Here is a 20,536-nt window from a genome sequence, read left to right as displayed (position 1 = left end):
ATGGCTGGTGGGAAGAGCCTCGGGGGCTCTACGATGAAGGCAATGCAACCTGGAGAAGAGAAAGAGCTAGCACCAGGGGTCATCATCCTCATTCTTCCACCGACTCACTGCATATGAGTTTATGAATCTCTCTCTCTGTGTGTGTATGTGTGTGTGTGTGTGTGTGCATGCATGGTGATATGTGCTTGATGGTCTGTGTGTGTGTGGTGTGTATCTCTAGGTCTGTGTGTGTGCACGGTGGTATACGCATGATGGTGTGTTTCTGAGTGTCTGTATGTCCATGTGTCATATAAGCCCCTGCATATGTGTATGTGTGTGTCTCTCTGGGATTGTGTGTCTCTGGGATTGTGTCTGTGTGCATGATGATGTATGCATGACAGGGTTGTGTGTGTGTGTGCCTGTGTGTCATGTGGGTCTCCGTGTACTCTCTGTATGTGTCTATGACACATGGGTCTCTGAATGTATAAAGTATGCATCTATTTGTGTGTCTTGTGGAGGAGGAAATTCTGAAAGGATCTTGTTCCTTGCAAGGCCTTAGGAAAACAGTCAGGATATGCTTCGCATTCATTCCTTCAAACTGGAACATCTTCTCTTCTTCTCCCTCCAAAGAACCAAAGCCTTCCCAGTCTTTAAGGCGCAAATCCATCTTATTCATTCATTCATTTAACAAAACGCAGTCTCTGCCCTCCCTGGGCCTTGCTGGGCTTCCTTCTTACACCCCAAGCCCAGCAGCTTTGAATAATGACAGCTATGGGCATCATTTATTAAATACCAATTAATTGCAGGCTAGGTTTCATTCAGAAAACTTTACATCCACTCCATTATTTAATCCCCATGGCAGCTTTCAAGATGGTTCATGGTCCACCCGTTTAGAGGTAAAAACATGATAAATCTTCACAAGCTTTTGGAAGTTACCCAAGTTCACACAGCCAAGAAGTAGGTAAACAAGTATGCAAATCGAGTTCTGACTCCAAACCTGTGCTCCAGGCTCATAATGACCACTGGTCTCTGAGCAGTCCTCATCTCATGCCTGTGTCCAATACATTGGTTGGTACTGAGAGTGACTCACCCAGGGCAGGGCCTGGGGCCCAGAATTCTGGGTGTCCCCTTCAACCAGCTGAAGGGGGCTGGTGCTGTGCACATTGCAAGCCCAGCGCCCCATGTCGAGGGGCAGTGAGTCAGACTGGATTGTGTACGTGAGGGGAGAGCTGGGCTCCCGGCATTCTTGTCTTCAGGCCAGCGGGCGGAGGCAGGAAAACCCTCTGGGGCACACATTCGATGCTCACACTAGCTAACCAGCTCGCAGACACTTAGTTAGACGTCTCAGAAAACACACACACACACTTCACTGCTGTGGAATCCCTTCCATGACCACAAGTGTTAGGATATTTTTTGCCCCAGGAGTTCAGTCCCAAAAGTGAAGAGAAAGTTTGAAATATAAAAATATATACACTTTTTTTTTTCTTGTTTTAAATGAAAGGCACTCTAGACTTGCTAGTTTAAAATTCAGCTCCAAATGCCAGAAGCCGGTCAAACACCCTGCACATATTAAAATTCAAGCTAAAACCTGATGCTGTCCCTCTTGCCAGAGACAACAGTACACCCAGGCCTCCAGAAAGCTTCCCTCCAAGAGACACACAGACACTCCGGGAAGCGTGGTCCTCAGAGCTCATCACATCCTCCAGCAGGGCCTGAGGCTCTGGGAGTGATTTGCATCCGCTCCCAGAAGGGAAACCCAAGGCACAGCCAGGCAAGGGACTTGTCACTTCAGCCGGAGAGGAAGGGAGCTCTGGGCTCTGACTCTCATGTTTATGCCTGAATGACATTTAATATTTGCAGCATCTGTTCATGACTTGCCAATTCCAGGATGCGATAGTCTGGGTCTGTCGCCAGTGAGGAAAAGTCACCCATTTTGAAAGTCTAGCTGGAAGTTGCATCAGGGAAAGGTACAAGGAGAAGCAAGTCAAGCAAGCCAGACTACGTGAATCCACATCACAGTTGCCCTAAACTCTCAGCACTAGGCACGTTGGCAAGGCTGGGTCTTAGCTCAGCAGTCATTCTCCTTCCCTCTGTTCTAGAGGTCATAATTTAATATCAGCCCAGGCTTTCTGACCTGAGAGCTCATCCTGGGGGTGAGGAGGGGTGGGAGGATAATGCTGGGAAGACATAACATCATGCCAACATCTCAACGAGAATGCATGACTGTCAACTCTAGCCAGCCTCTAACTCACCTCGCATGCAGCCTGCCACAACCACCAGCAAGTTCCTGCATCTTCCTCTCAGAGCCTGCAGCTTTCTTACTTTGGCTATCTAAAAACAAAACAGGGCCGGGCGTGGTGACTCACACCTCTAATCCCAGCACTTTGGGAGGCTGAGGTGAGCAGATCACTGGAGATCAGGAGTTCAAGACCAGCCTGGGCAACATGGTGAGACCCCATCTCTACTAAAACAAACAAACAACACAAAAAATAGCCGGTCATGGTGGTGCATGCCTGTAATCCCAGCAACTCAGGAGGCTGAGGCAGGAGAATCACTTGAATTCGGGAGGTGGGGGTTGCAGTGAGCCCAGATTGTGCCACTATACTCCCAGCTGAGGTGACTCAGTTGAGCAAGACTCTATCTCAAAAATAAATAAATAGATGGGGCATGGTGGCTCACGCCTGTGATCCCAGTACTTTGGGAGGCCGAGGTGAATGGATCATTTGAGGTCAGGACCAGTCTGACCAACATGGTGAAACCTCATCTCTACTAAAAATACAAAAAAAAAAAAAAAAATTAGCTGGGCATCTGTAATCCCAGCTACTTGGGAGGCTGAGGCAGAAGAATCACTTAAACCCGGGAGGCGGAGTTGGCAGTGAGCTGAGATTGCGCCACTGCACTCCAGCCTGGGCGAAAGACCAAGACTCCGTTTCAAAAAAATATAAATAAATAAATAATAAAAACAAAACAGGCTGGGTGTGGTGGCTCACACCTATCATCCTCATGCTTTGAGAAGCTGAGGCAGGAGGATGGCTTGAGGCCAGAAGTCCAAGACCAGCCTAGGCAACAGAATGAGATCTCATTTCTAAAATAAAAAAGTTAAAAAATTAGCTGGGCACCAGCAATCCCATTACTGCGTGTATTCCCAAAGGATTATAAATCATGCTACTATAAAGACACATGCACACGTATGTTTATTGCAGCACTATTCACAATAGCAAAGACTTGGAACCAACCCAAATGTCCATCAATGATAGACTGGATTAAGAAAATATATACATATACACCATGGAATACTATGCAGCCATAAAAAAGGACAAGTTCATGTCCTTAGCAGGGCCATGGATGAAGCTGGAAACCATCATTCTGAGCAAACTATCACAAGGACAGAAAACCAAACATCGCATGTTCTCACTCATAGGTGGGAATTAAACAATGAGATCACTTGGACACAGGGTGGGGAACATCACACACCGGGGCCTGTCGTGGGGTTGGGGGAGGGATAGCATTGGGAGAAATGCCTAATGTAAATGACGGGTTGATGGGTGCAGTGGGCCAGCATGGCACAGGTATACCTATGTAACGAGCCTGCATGTTCTGCACATGTACCCTAGAATTTAAAGTATAATAATAATGAAAAAAAATTAGCTGGGCACGGTGGTACCTGCCCATAGTCCTAGCTCCCAGGAGGCTGAGGTGGGAGAATCACTTGAACTCAGGAGTTTGAGGCTGCAGTGAGCCAGTATTGTGCCACTCTACTCCAGCCTGGGCAACAGAGCGAGATCTCCTCTAAGAAACAAAACAAAACAGGGGCCTCCCAGATACAGACCCATGTCCCAACTACCAGCTTGACACTTTCCTCAGCATCTGAAATCAAACACATTCAAGATGCCTTCACCTCTTCCTCTTTTCATTGAGTCACCGAGGGATGCACCTGCCTCCAGCTTTGCAGACCTTTGTGACCGTCTCTCTTCCTCACTCATGCGCCCATTCAGCCCAAGCAAGACCTTCTCTTTGCCCTTCTATTAGCTTGCCATTCTCACTCCCAATTCCCAGTCAGCTGTGCAAGGGGAATTGTGGGAGCATAAGAAAGGGCGTGATAATGCTGTCATCTCACCTAGGCCCACACTGTCTCCTGGCCCCTGGTTTCTTCTCCCATCCGTTCATCCTCTTTGACCACAGTGCATTCAAGGGTCTTGCTCAGATCTTCCTGGTGGCACCCCCGTGTTAGGCCCAAACCACACCCTGCCATTCTCCATCCCTTCTTTTTACCTATCAGAATCCTGCCAACCCTCAGGGAAATTGTTAATCATTTGCTCATTCAAAAATATTTGTCCAGTGCTACCATGTCCCAAGTGCTGTGTGAGACTCTGAAAGGATAGGCACGGTCCTCACTGTCATGAGGTCCATGATCTAGAGGAGGAGAGGCAGTACCAGCACCTCTGTGAAGCCCCCTCCCCTGCCCCCAAATAGCACATCCACACATTTCATTTCTTCTTTATTCCTCCAGCACTGGCATCTGGTGACTCATGAGTTCTTGGCTTATGCTGACTATCTTGTACTAGTATTTACTTTTCCGCATCCTTTTGCCACTCAATTGGACTGTGAATTCCCTAAGGGCAAAATTGTGCCTTATTCATTTTTTTATTACCCACACAGTAAGAAATTATTACTGGTTCCTTCCAACCATGTCTGAGGACTCACTATAGCCAGACACAGAGTGGGTCCTCAAACATGTTTGGAAGGAACCAGTAATGATTTTTTCAAAATCCAACAACAGGAGTTTAGCTTAGCTAGACATGCTGTGCGCCCAAGTTCAACATTTTAATAAAGGCCGGGCGCGGTGGCTCAAGCCTGTAATCCCAGCACTTTGGGAGGCCGAGACGGGCGGATCACGAGGTCAGGAGATCGAGACCATCCTGGGTAACACAGTGAAACCCCGTCTCTACTAAAAATACAAAAACTTAGCCGGGCGAGGTGGCAGGCGCCTGTAGTCCCAGCTACTCGGGAGGCTGAGGCAGGAGAATGGCGTGAACCCGGGAGGCGGAGCTTACAGTGAGCTGAGATCTGGCCACTGCACTCCAGCCTGGGTGACAGAGCGAGACTCCGTCTCAAAAAAAAAAAAAACAAAACAAAATAAAACAAAACAAAACAAAACAAAAACATTTTAATAAAGACTTTTTTCTATTCTTTGTTTAATGCAAAATAAACAGCTACGTAGTCCTCCCCTCTCTTCCTAACATAAGCATGACTTGTGTGACTTAAGGACAGGAGAACATCTGTGCTTTGTCCAGGCATCCTTTTGTCACCTGAGCTCCCTAACACCCTCTCCCCTTTTCCCTTGAGATCTGACACCAATAAATAGTTACTGAACTGAATTAAAAGCCGTCTGATCCTCAGCACACAGTTAGATGGCTTGGCTAAGTGGGTATTATCTGTACACAGTATGAGGCATGCTGTATTCCAGGAGTCTGGCTATGTTGTAATTATCCCTTTTTGATGATCCAATCAGAAACTCTTAGTTTAACGGGCTTCTGGGGGGCTGAGTGCAGTGGCGCATGCCTGTAATCCCAACACTTTGGGAGGCCGAGGCGGGTGGTTCACCTGAGGTCAGGAGTTTCAGACCAGCCTGGCCAACGTGGGGCTCTACTAAAAATACAAAAATTAGCCAGGCGTGGTGGGCACGCACCTGTAATCCCAGTTACTCAGGAGGCTGAGGCAGGAGAATCACTTGAACCCAGGAGGCAGAGGTTGCAGTGAGCCGAGGTCATGCCATTGCACTCCAGCCTGGGCGACAAGAGCGAAACTCCAACTCAACAAAAAATAAGCTGCTGGTAACGTTCTTTAGCCTGTGACTTCTTGATGGAAGAAAGTGGGAGAGGAAAGGCATTTCAACAATTTCTGTTCCTCAGCTCTAGGCGACAGAGGCCAGTGGGGGTAGGGTGGGGGTGGCCTGGAGAGCTGAGGTCATGCTGACACCACCAAAGGAAAGAGCCGGTAGTCTGTTGGGGCCTTCCTCCTGTAAATCAAAAGCTTTGCAACACTGCTGGAAAACTGAATGCTCTGTGTTTCATTTTCCAAGCAGGCAGCCACTTGGGTAGGTAACAGAGGCTGCTTTTTTGGAGAATGGGCAAACCCTGCTGTCGACAGGAAGCCGGTGGGACACCTGCTCCAACAACCAGCCCCTGTGACCCAGCAGTTCCTCCTGTCCTGGTCAGGCCCGACTGCCCACCACACAACCTCATGGTGAATCTGGGGTTCTCTTCACAGCCATCCTCACCATGGTAACATAGTCATGATGCATGAGATTGTTTCTCCACTGCTGGACGGTAAGCTCGAGGTGGGCAAGATGGTCCGTTCCATCACTCCCTGTATCCTCATGCCTAGTGTAGGGTCTGGTGCTGAATTGAAATGTATTGAGTGAATGAACGAACAGATCCTTAGCAACAGGCTCCTGGGGATGGGTTGGGGGAATTCCATGGCACTGACACCCAGCATGGCTGAGGTGACTCAAATAAGCCACTTAGGCGCATTGCAGAACCAGGCTGACCGATGCCCACTCTGCCCTAGTCACGTCACCAGACCTCCCTGCAGAGTGGATCTGCCCACGCAGGGCAGGCAGAGGCTTTCTCTGGCCCAGCTCAAGCCCCCACTTCCTCCAGATAGCAACTATCCCACAGGTTTCCTCATTCACCTCTCTCTTCTCCAAACTGCCATGCATTTGAGCACCCAATCACATTCTTCAAAGTTTGAGTACATCCTGTTCATTTATTTATTTCACCTAAAACAAATTATAAGCCTCCTTATTCATGTGTGCTGTCAAATAAATAGAATGTTATGTATTGGTTTATTTCATCTCACAAACAGTTATAATGGTATTTATACTTTTCAAAGCATTGTATCTACAACAGCCGGGTCAGAAACCAGGTTCCCATCTGTTATCCACATACACACCCTTCTGCATTTCAGATGTTCAGTCGGGAAAATAGGTCACTCTAGAACTACTTGCTTTGTGTGTCCCTTTTGGTAGCTGGCAAGCCCTGGCTACATACAGGCTCTTAGTAAATAGAATCGTGGAATGTGAGGGCTGGACAGGATCTTTTTTTTCTTTTTTTTTTTTTTTTTTGAGATGGAGTCTCCCTTTGTCGCCCAGGCTGGAGTGCAGTGGTGCAATGTTAGCTTAGTACAACCTCCACCTCCTGGGTTAAAGCGATTCTCGAGTAGCTGGGACTACAGGCACGCGCCACCATGCCCAACTAATTTTTTGTATTTTTAGTAGTGGGGGAGGGGGGGTCTCGTCACATTGGCCAGGCTGGTCTCGAACTCCTGACCTCAAGTGATCCACCCATCTTGGCCTCCCAGAGTGCTGGGAATATAGGCATGAGCCACCGTGCCCAGCCCTGGACAGGATGTTATATATCCTCTTGCCCAAGAAGTAGGAGAGACAAAACCCAGGAGAGCTACATCTGATTGTCCAGCCAGACAGTTCAGTAAAACTGAGAGTTCAGAGGCTGTGGGCCTCCACCTTGGCTCCTTCTGCCCTTGCCGAAAAGTCCGGTGCAAACTATCCCCTGGCTACCATTTCTCTTCCTCTTACAGAGAGAGGCCATCCAACTACCCTGTGACCATCCAGGAATGGGGTCTAAATTTAGGCGTGGGGGGACCACTACCTTCTAAACTGCACAGAGGTGAAAATAGGCCCCCTTTTTTCCCCAGACCACCCAGTGCAACCTCTCTGGTGGGAGTCAGGGGAAGGATGAGATTCCTGGCTGGGAAGGTTCAGAATTTTCAGAAGTCCTTCTAGAGACCTTTCCCTTTTAGGCTGAAGCCCTCCACCCTCGGCCGCCCCCAAACAGACAGAGCTGCCGCTGGGAGGGCAATGCTGAAACATTTGGCAGCTGACTGTAACTAATAAAAACCTGGACCCAAGGAATTTTAAAAATTTACAGCAGCCTCAGTCTCTGTGGTTAAGACGAGAAGAAAGGGCTTTTTCAGGTCTCAGCATCCTTCCAGACGAACGCGAGAGAGTAGAGAATAGGGGGACCGGGTTCTCCCCTTGGGTGGAAAGAAATGGCTTTCTCCTCGTTCTGTCCTCATCGTCCCTCTGTTGGCCCCTCCAGACCTCCTGCGCTGCCCACTTTCACAAATGGGAAACTGAGGCTTGGAGGTCACTCAGGGGATAGGCAACACCTAAATCTATCTCACAGCCTGGGGATTTTCCAATCAGTTCCGGCAATGGAATTGCTTTTTGCAAAAGAGCCTTTAAAGGATGGGTAAGGAAGAAGGTGGGGTGGGGTGGGGTGGGGTGGGGTAAAGAAAAAAGACCAAAACGTTTCCTGATTAGCGACACACAGCCCAGCCACGAGGCTTCCTGTGAGAGCACATGACAGGGCAACGTGCAGAGCAGCCGGGGAGCAGAGGTTTACTCAGCAGGGCATCTGGATTTGTCATCTTTCCTTATCTAATGCTTTTTCCAACCAGTCTACCCGCCACAGGCAGGAAACAAAGCCTCTCCATTTAAGAGGCTCTGAAATCCTGGGAGGTTTGGTTTGGGCTCTGTTTTCCAGGTTTAAAAGAGATCTGTTCATTTGGAGCCAAGAGTATTTCACATTTGCTTATTTGCTCCTACTTACCTCCTTTTAAGAAAGATTTGAGGATTGACCTAAAACTGATTTTCTTTATATCCAGACAAACTTCTGTTTTGTAGGACAGTATCCAGAGGCCCAAGAAGGGTCAGTCACTGGATATATAGCTGTGAGTTCCAGTCTCCACTGGGACTGGAACCCAGGGGTTCTGCCTTCAATTCTGGAGTCCAAAACTGAGAATATACAATAAGATATGACGGCACAGCCTGTGTCAGAAAAGGGGAAAACTGAGAACCTGCCTGGTTAATTTCCTGGATGAAATGAACCAAGGCTGGGGATTCAGTGGTAGGACTAACCCAGGGCAGCACTTTTAGAGTCTGCAAAGCACTTTTACAGAAATCATCTGAATTTTTTCCCCTACAGAATATTTAAAACTACCTTGTAAATGATGAATGCACACTACGTCATTCTGATGGAGAAACCATTGCCACTGAACTACAGACCGTCACAGCTGGAAGGGATTGAATTCAACTCGCTCGACACTTGCCCTGTTGTTCTGGATGCTGGTCAAAAGGCAGGTTAGGGTACAAACCTGTGAACTTTCCCTTGGTGGGGTCACTTATGTGAAGAAGGTGTGATTTTTTTTTCCTCCTCTAGAGGGGATTTTACAATCAGGAGCTCCCAAGGATGCTGCAAGCAGCTGTAGGAGTCCAGGGAAGCACAGTTTGCTCATTAAGTGAAATTCCATCAGCCAGCCTCCAGGGCTCAGTGACTCATGCCTCTGGCATTCCAGAGTAGGATGAACTTGGTCTAGACTGATGCAGTTTTCTTCCATTCTCTGCTTTGGGAATTCCAGTGCACTCTGGAGGAAGCATGGGTTGTGAGGGTCATCTGTAATGATCTGTAACCTGTCCCCAATCTCCAGGGGTTAATGAGGGTGAATGTTACAGAGCCCAGCCCACGCCCCTGCAGAGTAGGCATGGGAAGGGACGCAGAGGCCCTCATCACATTCTTTAGCCCAGTGGTCTACGACTGGGGTCGCAAAACACAGAGAAATCATTCACTGACATTTCGTTCCTGGCCACTTTTCAATTTGCCCCTTCCAAACTGGGGGAATTCGAAGGAGGGCTTTAACTCTCACACTTTGATATGAAGAGTGAAAAGTCTGTACCTGGTTTCACGGTCAAGGCCATTAGGGGCTGCAGAAAAGGCAAACAGAGAACCCAAGCACACAATACACATGCTGGTTGGCATCCCTTCTCTCTCTATGTTCTCACACACACATGATGCCAATTTACACATGGTACGCAGTGTCAATATCCAGCTAGGCACACACTATGTGGGATGAGTGCATTTTCCCAGACACTGAGTAATAGGGTCTTGAAACTTGGCAATCACTTAATCCCACTTCCCTCCCCATGTAGGCAATCGACCACAATATTCCTGGCAGGTGTTGTCCAGTTCATGCTTGAATTCCTCCACCGACAAGGAGCTCACTGTCAGGCCTCCGAGCCCAAGCCAAGCCATTGCATCCCCTGTGACTTGCACGTATAAGCTCAGATGGCCTGAAGTAACTGAAGAATCACAAAAGAAGTACAAATGCCCTGCCCCGCCTTAACTGATGACATTCTACCACAAAAGAAGTGAAAATGACCGGTCCCTGCCTTAAGCAATGACATTACCTTGTGAAAGTCCTTTTCCTGGCTCATCCTGGCTCAAAAAGCTCCCCCATTGAGCACCTTGTAACCCCCACTCCTGCCCGCCAGAGAACAACCCCCCTTTGACTGTAATTTTCCTTTACCTACCGAAATCCTATAAAACGGCCCCACCCTTATCTCCCTTCGCTGACTCTCTTTTCCGACTCAGCCCACCTGCACCCAGGTGAAATAAACAGCCATGTTGCTCACACAAAGCCTGTTTGGTGGTCTCTTCACACGGACGCGCGTGACACTCACCACTAACTTTGGGTAGAGCTACCTACTGTGGGGCTTCCAGTGAGCCTAAGATCTATCTCCCATCATGCTCCCCTCCGCTTTGGCTCTGGGAGTTGGAATACATTCTTTTTTTTTTTGAGACAGAGTTTTGCTCTTGTTGCCCAGGCTGGAGTGCAATGGCACCATGTCGGCTCATTGCAACCTCCCCCTCCCCGGGTTCAACCTCAGCCTCCCAAGTAGCTGGGATTACAGGCGCCCGCCACCACACCCAGCTAATTTTGTATTTTCAGTAGAGACAGGGTTTCACCATGTTGGCCAGGCTGGTCTTGAACTCCTGACCTCACATGATTTGTCTGCCTCGGCCTCCCAAAGTGCTGGGATTACAAGCATGAGCCACTGCTTCCGGCTGGGAGTTGGAATACATTCTAAACATTCTTCTGCATGGTAGTAGTTCAAGTATTTGAAAAGAACCATCTCCCCCCATATCTCTTTTCTTGACAAAAAACTTCAGTTCCTCGTGATATGGTTTCCAGATTTGTCTCCATCCTGCTGGCCTTTTCCCTGGTGACCTGGTTAAGATCTGGATCCAGAACTGAACCCTGCAGTTAGCGACTGGTCCAAAAGGCAAAGAGCTTAGGGAAATAATTCTTCTATCTGTAAAGTAGTTGACATTAACTTTTTTTTTTTTTTTTTTTTTCCAGCAGCCCTACCACACTCTTGGCTGATACCGAGCTTTTTGTCAACCACTGCTGCCTCAGAGATTTGTTCTTTTTTTTTTTTTTTTTGAGATAGGGTCTCGCTCTGTCACCCAGGCTGGAATGCAGTGGCACCATCATTGCTCACTGCAGCCTCCACCTCCTAGGGTCAATCAATCCTTCCACCTCAGCCTCCCAGGTAGCTGGGACCACAGGCGCATGCTACCATGTCAGGTTAATTTTTTTAATTTGGTAGAGACGCGGTCTCGCCATATTGCCCAGGCTGGTCTCAAACTCCTGGGCTCAAGCAATCTGACCACCTCTGCCACCCAAAGTGCTGGGATTACAGGTGTGAGCCACCACAACATGCCTTTTTTTTTTTTTTTGAGACGGAGTCTCGCTCTGTTGCCCAGGCTGGAGTGCAGTGGCCGGATCTCAGCTCACTGCAAGCTCCACCTCCTGGGTTTATGCCATTCTCCTGCCTCAGCCTCCCAAGTAGCTGGGACTACAGGCGCCCGCCACCTTGCCCGGCTAGTTTTTTGTATTTTTTTAGTAGAGACGGGGTTTCACCATGTTAGCCAGGATGGTCTCGATCTCCTGACCTCGTGATCTGCCTGTCTCGGCCTCCCAAAGTGATGGGATTACAGGCTTGAGCCACCGCGCCCGGCCCAAAAGACGCCTTTTTTAAAAAAAAAAAGATCAATGATTTTTTAGTTACTCTCCCTAAAGTCTGCACTCCTGGGACTTTTTTTCCCCCATGGACTTTGATATAGACCCTTCTATTCATCCCTAGTATGTTACAGCTTGGGCCCATTATTTCAACCTACAACAGTTTTTCTGAAAGTTCATTCCATAATTTTATACTCCAGCAATCTCTCCTAGTTTTGTATCTCCCATAGATTTTATCAGTATTCCTTTTAATTTCCATGAACATTCCTGATACATGATGGGGAGGCCGGAGCAGAGCCCTAGCGCTCGCCATCAGAGACCATCCACTCTGTTTACACAAATTAGTCAGCAGTTTACCCTGGGTATCATTAGTCAGTGTGTTCATGACCTCACCCAACTGCATGTCCACCAAAGCTATGTCTCTTCTTCTTATCCACAAAAATTTAATAGCAGGCATTTCTTTAGCTGAGAGGAATGATCCTATGACTTCAGCTACCAACACAGGCCATTCCAGAAGGTATTTTGGAGAAATGTCTCAGCATCCCATAAATATCCCGTGTAGGTGGTCCAGGCAGTTCTCCACTCATCAGGCCAGCACTGCCAGTAAGCATGAGCCTCAGCCACAAAGCCCTGGATGCAAGAACCTTCTGGCAACTCACGGAGGTTCTCCCCAGACATCCTGAAGTCTAGGCCCTTTCATGACCTACTTTCAGTGGCTACCAAAGGGAAGAAGTTGCAGGGGACTGGTCATCAATGAAAGTTCCCTCAGTCTCTGTGGTTGGGCCAGAAAGCTTCCCCCTGGCTTGTGGGCACCAGCCAGATCTATCTGACAGCAAAAGGGAGGCCTTCTAGGAAAATGCAGAGTGTGTAAGGCTGTGGATGTCACCTGGCTCTTTAAGCCAGACGTCTCCATAGGTTGCCTCTGTGGGTTTCCGGAGATTCGTTAGGGTCCATGCTCCTTGCCTTGGAAGGATCCCCAGCTTTCTCCAAGGTGTACATCTTGTCTTATAGGTTCTAAGGGCTGGAGGACAAGGGCCATGTTTTCTTTCTCTACTGGTATCCCAAACCAGCAGGTACCCAACAAATGCCCTGAAGAAAGGTAGGGGCTAAGCTTTCCCATCATGGAATCTCAGCCCTTCCAGAATAAGAAAGTTGTCTCCGACATATTTTTTTTTCAGTCTTTTTTTTTTTTTTTTTTTTTTTGAGATGGAGTCTTGCTGTTGTCAGCTCAGGCTGGAGTGCAATGGTGCGATCTCGGCTCACTGCAACCTCCACCTCCCAGGTTCCAGCAATTCTCCTGCCTCAGCCTCCTGAGTAGCTGAGATTATAGGCACCTGCCACCATGCCTGGCTAATTTTTGTATTTTTAGTAGAGATGGGATTTTACCATGTTAGCCAGGCTGGTCTCGAACTCCTGACCTCAGGTGATCCACCCGCCTTGGCCTCCCAAAATGCTGGGATTACAGGCATGAGCTACCACACCCGGCCATTTTCAGTCTTTTCTATGTTTATTCCACCCCATGAAAGCTCTTCTTTTGATATGACCCATCTTATTTCGCCCTGGAATTGCTAAGCATTGGAACTGGCACTTAGTAGGTATTCAACAAACATTTATCTAATGAAGTGCCACTCAGAGTCCTTTTTCCAAAATCTTTTTTTTTCTAATGCCAGATGAACCTTCTCATTTTCTCGACACAAAGCTCACTGATGTTTTGGCCTGTCCTTTTTTTTTTTTTTTTTTTTTTTTTTTAATTCAAGTCATCAATGACTTTCTTATGCCAAGAAGCCTGGGTCTTCACTGGACACTCCAGGTAGATTAACCTGAGGTTCTAGGTTGAACAGAAGCCCATCCAAGATGTTACAAATCAGCTCATGGTCTGATTAGGCAGGACAAGCTGTGAAGAAATTATTTGCTTCCATGTGCTTCTCATTGCTGTTTAGCTTATATTTTATCCTGGGAGATTCTCCACCTAAGGGGATAACAATTTCTGGCTTGCATTTCTGGGGAGAAGAAAATTTGGAAGTTGGAGACATTGTTCCCATTAGGTACCTAGAATTTATCTGTTGGATACAATGATGCATAAGATATAGCCCCTGCCCTCTGGGAGCTTCCAATCTCATGAGAGAGATAAGATACACATAAGTGGGGGCCAATTATTGCTCATGAGGTTATAAGGAATGGAGATGGAAAATTTTGTGAAACTGGGTTGGACGAGCCCAACTGTCAGATCATAAACTTCATGGTAAAGAAAGCAAAGCTGTCATTAGTGACTGGAAGACTGAAGAAAGTACATCAACTCCATCACAATCTCTCCAGTTATCTTCAATAAAATAGCAGCATTTGACAGGTGTCGACCAGAAGCAGCCTCCTCCACAGCTGACAGAAGCCTGGAAATCCTTTTCCATGCTATACTACAGGGCTGGACAAATTCCCAGCACACTTGGGAACATATATGGAGAGAGAAGGACTGTGTGAGCCGTGACAGTAAAGGCCACAGTCTTGGCAGAACTTCCTCTGGAGCCCAAGTAGGGCAATTTCAAGTCACCTTTCTTCTGCATTAGTGCTGGGGTCAGTTGGAGGCTGAAGCACACCGAAGGTTCCTTGACCTGGATTTGGGGCAGATCCCACAATTCCTTGGAGGTGGCATCCGACATGTTCCTTGAGGACAGGAGTGTTAGCTGCCAACTCCTCCTGCCCTAATTCCCACATATGTTGCAAATAAGAGTCATGTAATAAATGTTTGTTAATTTAATTGTTTCGGTAAAGAATTTGCTGGAAAGCTAACCCTGAAATTTAGCCATAAATGTAGACTTTCAAATGCTGAAATGATCAGTCTGGCAACATCAGAATCATCTGGGGCTGCTTAAAGAAAAATAAACTGGTCCCATAGCAGGAGATTTTGAGCCAGCAGGTCAGTGGGAGGCCCCAGTACCTCCATTTTTTTTGTTTGTTTGTTTGAGACGGAGTCTCACTCTGTCGCCCAGGCCAGAGTGCAGTGGCGTGATCTCGGCTCACTGCAAGCTCCGCCTCCCGGGTTCATGCCATTCTCCTGCTTCAGCCTCCTGAGTAGCTGGGACTAAAGGCACCCGCCACCACGCCCAGCTAATTTGTGTGTGTGTGTGTGTGTGCGCGTGTTTAGTAGAGACGGGGTTTCACCGTGTTAGCCAGGATGGTCTTAATGTCCTGACCTCGTGATCCGCCCGCCTCAGCCTCCCAAAGTGCTGGGATTACAGGCGTAAGCCACTGCGCCCAGCCCAGTACCTGCATTTTTAAAGTGATTCCAGGCCGGGAGCGGTGGCTCACACCTGTAATCCCAGCGCTTTGGGAGGCCGAGGTGGGTGGATCACGAGGTCAAGAGATTGAGACCATCCTGGCCAACATGGTGAAACCCTATCTCTACTAAAAATACAAAAAAATAGCCCGGTGTGGTGGCGGGCGCCTGTAGTCCTAGCTACTTGGGAGGCTGAGGCAGGAGAATAGCGTGAATCCGGGAGGCAGAGCTTGCAGTGAGCCGAGATCGCCCCACTGCACTCCTTGCCTGGGCGACAGAGCGAGACTACATGTCAAAAAAAAAAAAAAAGATTAATTAATTAAAAAAAGTGATTCCAATCCTCAGCTACATTGGCCAGTGGTAGCCAGCTTTCAAGATGGCCCCAGCAACCCTACCTGGTGTCTCACGTTTGTGTAATCTCCTCCCACTCTCTACCAGGGTTAGTCTGTGTGATCCATAGAATACAGTGAAATGATGGCCTATCACTTCCAAGATTAAGTTATGAAACATGACTTCCATCCTGTGCTCTTTCTCTCACTCTCCTTTGCCTCACTCACTGTGAGGGAAGATGACCACCATGTCCTGAGGCCACTCAGGCAGCCTACCAAGAGGCCACATAGAGAGGAACAGAGGGCTGCAGTCTACAGCTAGCAAGGAACCACAGCCTGCCAACAACCATACCAGCCTGTGTGGGAGGGGACCTTCCAGCCCCCACTGATAGCCTGCGTGCAATTCCATGACAGACCCTGAGCAGAATCAAGAAGCTAAGCCGCTCCTCAATTCCTGACTCTCAGAAACCGTGTGAGATAATGAAGATTCATTGTTTTCAGCTGCAAAATCTGGGGGCAATTTGTTATGCAGCAATTGATAACTAATACATTTTCCTACCCAAAGGGCAAGCTCCTGAATATGGCACAGGAGGTGTTTCATGCCCGTCTTTCCAGCTTCAGTTAACTCTACTCCCAGATGCACTCTCCCTGAGATCATGCTCCCTGAGATCAGCCTTCCCACCTCTGTGCCTCTGTCCATGCTGTTCCTTGTGCCTGGAAATGCCCTTTCCCCATGGATGGGATTCCCTTCTCCACAAATCCTTCCCTAAACTGCCCTTGCATCTAATCCCATTGGGTTAGGTACCCTCCTTCCTGCTCACACACACTTCCTGAAATCAATACACAAAAAGCGAGTCACATGGAAGAAGAAAAATGTTTGCATGACGGAGACATCAAAAGCACATGACTTGCCTCTATCTGGTTGATCAACGAATTGTCAAATTTGAACCCAGGAATCCTTTTGTCGCTGCACACCACACCGACGTCCTCCGTGTGCTTGCAGTCGGTGACGCCCCAGCCATTGGAGGTGCATGCTGCAAGGGTCGCCTCATTGCCAGTACAGTGGAGATTGTCCAACCAGATGGGCCCTGAAGGAAGCAGAGAGGAGAGAAACCAAGAGATGCGTCAATGCAGGTCTGAGTCTTTGAGGGACACCAGTGTCTTACATGGAAAGAGAATTTTTCTCTAATTTTGGCAGCTGTGTGTGGCCATCAATTAATTTTTATTATATTAAGATACTGCACGTAGCTCAAGACCACCTGGATTCCCACACCACAGTAAGCAGCTGATGTGATTTGGGGATGTGGAAGGTTGAACATGATTAGGATAGAAATTAGATTTAAGCCCAGAGGTCACATGAGATAGTGGAAAGAATGGGGCTTTGGGTACCAAGCCGGGTTTGAGCTCTCGTTCAGCCAGGGTCAAGGGCCCTTTTTCTTATCAGTAAAGTGGGACTAACAATGACACTTCAGCTGCACAGCTGCGTGCAGATCAGAGATACTACGAAGCATGTGCCTAGTCCATTGCTGGCCATAGTTACTAAAAAATAGTGATGATGATGATGTCTTAGTGGCACTGACTATGGCACAAGCCAGTCTCACCTTCTATCTGTAGCAGAGGCTGAACTCTGACCCTTCAGGGAGGAACTAAACTCTCCTGCCACTGAAGATTTGGGTTTTTTGTTGTGGTGGTGGTGGTTGTTTGACACAGAGTCTGGCTCTGTCTCCAGGCTGGAGTGCAGTGGGGTGATCTCGGTTCACTGCAACCTCTGCCTCCTGGGTTCTAGTGATTCTGCCTCAGCCTCCGAAGCAGCTGGGACTACAGGTGTGCGCCACCACGTCCAGCTTATTTTTTGTATTTTAGTGGAGACGGGGTTTCACCATGTTGGCCAGGATGGTCTCAATCTCCTGATCTCGTGATCTGCCTGCCTTGGCCTCCCAAAGTGCTGGGACTACAGGCATGAGCCACTGTGCCCGGCCTGGTTTGAGGTTTTTAAGGCATTTTCACATGTAGTATCTCCTTGGTCTTCCAATACCTAGAGGATGAGGTGGCATGATTATCCTATCACCCCTTGAGCCCAGAAGCCTGGGCCTTGACTTCCTATTCAGCTCCTCTTACTTCTCAATGTTTCCCATCACTGGCTCAGAGACAGCCCAGCCAGACTGGCCCATGGAACCACCTCATCATGTTCCAGAAGGCCACCATGGGACTCCGCTTACCTCCTGTTTTTTTTCTCACTTGCACTAAGTAGAGAATTCAGCATGCAAAGTCCTAGAGGGTGAACCACAGTGAAGCACTACTTCACACCCCTAGGATGGCTACTATCAAAACAACAGAAAATGGGCCGGGCGCAGTGGCTCACACCTGTAATCCCAGCACTCTGGGAGGCCGAGGCGGGTGGATCACGAGGTCAGGAGATTGAGACCATCCTGGCCAACATGGTGAAACCCTGTCTCTACTAAAATACAAAAAATTAGCCGGGCGTGGTGGCACACGCCTATAATCCCAGCTACTCAGAAGGCTGAGGCAGGGGAATGGCTTGAGCCTGGGAGACAGAGGTTGCAGTGAGCTGAGATCACAACACTGCACTCCAGTCCGGCAACAGAGCAAGACTCTGTCTCAAAAAACAAAAAAACAAAAAGAAACAACAACAACAAAAAACCCCAAAAAAACAAAACAAAACCAAAAAAACAGAAAATGACAGTGCTGGCAAGGTTGTGGAAACTGGAACCCTTGTGCACTGTCAATGAGAACGCAAAATGGTACAGGTGCTATAGAAAACAGTATGGTATTTCCTTAAAAAATTAAAAGTAAAATTACCATATGATCTAGCAAAAGAATTGAAAACAGCGTCTCTAACAGGTATCTGCACACCTGTGTTCATAACAGCATTATTCACAATAGCCAAGAGGTGGGAGCAACCCAGGTATCCATCAACAAAATGTGGTCTATCCATACAATGGAATATTAGTCAGCCTTCAAAAGGGAGGAAACTCTGAAACCCGCTGCAATATGGATGATTCATAAAGACATGATGCTAGGTGAAATAAGCCAGTCCCAAAAGACAAATATCATATGGGGTATCTAGAAGAGTCAAATTCATTGAAACAGAAAGTAGAGTGGTGGCTGCCAGGGTCCGGGATGAGAAAGAAATGAGTGTGGTTGTTTAATCGGTACAGAGTTTCAGTTTTGCAAGATGGAAAAGTCTGGAGATAGACGGTGATGATGGCTGCACAACAATGTGAATATACTTAACACTACTGAACTATACACTTAAAAATGTTTAAGGCGGGCTGGACACAGTTCACGCCTGTAATCTCAACACTTCAGGAGGCCAAGGCGGGAGGATCCTTCAAGCTCAGGAGTCCGAGACCAGCCTGGGCAACATAGCGAGACCTCGTCTCTACTAAAAATAAAAACATTTAGCTGGGCATGGTGGCGCATGCCTGTAGTCCTAGCTATTCAGGAGGCCGAGGTGGGAGAACTGCTTGAGCCCAGAAGGTTGAGGCCGCAGTGAGCTGTGATTGTGCCATTGCACTCCAGCCTGGGTGACAGTGAGACCCTGTCTCCAAAAAAAACCCCAAAAAGTTAAGGTGGTAAATTTTATGTGATGCGCATCTTGCCATAATTTTTTAAAAAATCATAAAGTACTAGAGGGTTTTCAAATAATGATTTTTATAAGTGTCGCTGAAAAAATGAAAGAAAACAAAACTAAACCTCTCATTTTTCTCACAGCTCCTTTTAGGAGTCTGGAGCAGCAGACATAGTCAAACAAACCTGGGTTCAAGTTCTATCTGCCACACACTGGGGCACTGTGTGATGCGGGCAACTGCCTCACCACACCTGCTTCTCATTTCTAAAGCCAAACTAATGATGCCGAGCAAAGAGGTTGCCATGGAGACTCAATGAGGTAATGTATGTGCCTGGTACGCTTTCAACCTCCTTTTCCCCTTCCTTCTTCCAGTCCGTCAGAAAAACAATACATTCTACTGCTTCTATGATGTAAGAGAAAAGCAAACAAAAACATTCCCATTGGAGAGATTAGGAAACCAAGGAGAGAAACAGAGGGTCTTCAAGGTCAAGAAGGACCCCGGGGCCAGTCTCCTGATGTCCAGGCCCTGCTGAAACGTGTCTGTTCTCACGGTTGCTGGTCAGGGCCCAAATGACAGCACCTTGGATCCATTGTGGAGAACAAAGAGCTAATTGAAAACATCTGGGCTGAGGTTTTCCAACTGGCTTCTCAATTTGGCCTGGTTTCCAAGCAGTCAAACTCCACTGAAACATACACTCCCTAATCGATTGCTGTCTCAACAACAAACCAAATGTTTGTCTTGCTAAGTACTAGCAACGGAAAAGACCCTCCACATTCTAAGCGGAACGTTCTGTCGCAAAGCTGCTGAAGTGCCAGAGATGGTGAAAAGCAGGGTCACCCTATTCCATCTGCAGTGAGAGAAACCCCCCTCGCTAAGGACCTGGAAGTCCACCAGTGCATCATCAAAGGAACTGAGAACAGCTGCAAACCAGAGATCCTACGGAGCCTGCCCCAAAGAGCTGCTCTCTTATGAATCTTCCATGGACCCCCATAATTTTCCATGGACCCCTTCCACATATACTTGGTCAATTTCTACTTAGATGGTAGAAATGTGAATTTGTACTTAGTGCAAGACAGCATCACCATGCATGGTATACTCGTTTGGCCTGATTTCATAACAAAATTTTTTTTGTTTTTTGAGACAGTGTCTCACTCTGTCGCTCAGGCTGGAGTGCAGTGGTGCAATCATAGCTCACTGCAACCTCCGCCTCCCAGGTTTAAGCAATTCTCCCACCTCAGCCTCCCAAGTAGCTGGGACCAAAGGCACATGCCACCATGCCCAGCTAATTTTTGTATTTTTTTGGTAGAGACGGGATTTCACCATGTTGGCCAGGCTGGTCTCAAAATCCTGACCTCAAGTGATCCACCTGCCCCAGCCTCCCAAAGTGCTGGGATTACAGTCATGAGCCACTGCAAAGGGCCCTTTTTTTTTTTCTTCTACAGGTTTTGTGCTTATTAACTACTCTGATTCCAATGCAACCA

The 20,536-nt window shown here is 47.7% G+C and overlaps 1 protein-coding gene across 1 annotated transcript in view; it reads right to left on the bottom strand.

Moving 5' to 3' along the window:
* LOC105482063 (lysyl oxidase like 2) overlaps positions 1–20,536 on the bottom strand; it is a 99,146-nt gene that overhangs the window by 45,198 nt on the left and 33,412 nt on the right. Inside the window, exon 3 of the mRNA XM_011741933.3 lies at positions 16,375–16,550. Coding sequence (XP_011740235.3) covers positions 16,375–16,550 — 176 coding nt within the window. The remainder of the gene's footprint in view (positions 1–16,374; positions 16,551–20,536) is intronic.

This window comes from Macaca nemestrina, chromosome 8 (genome assembly GCF_043159975.1).
Source record: "Macaca nemestrina isolate mMacNem1 chromosome 8, mMacNem.hap1, whole genome shotgun sequence".
Classification (NCBI taxonomy): domain Eukaryota; kingdom Metazoa; phylum Chordata; class Mammalia; order Primates; family Cercopithecidae; genus Macaca; species Macaca nemestrina.
The sequence above is the reverse complement of the archived record's forward strand: the minus strand, read 5'-3'. Positions and strand labels throughout refer to the sequence as shown.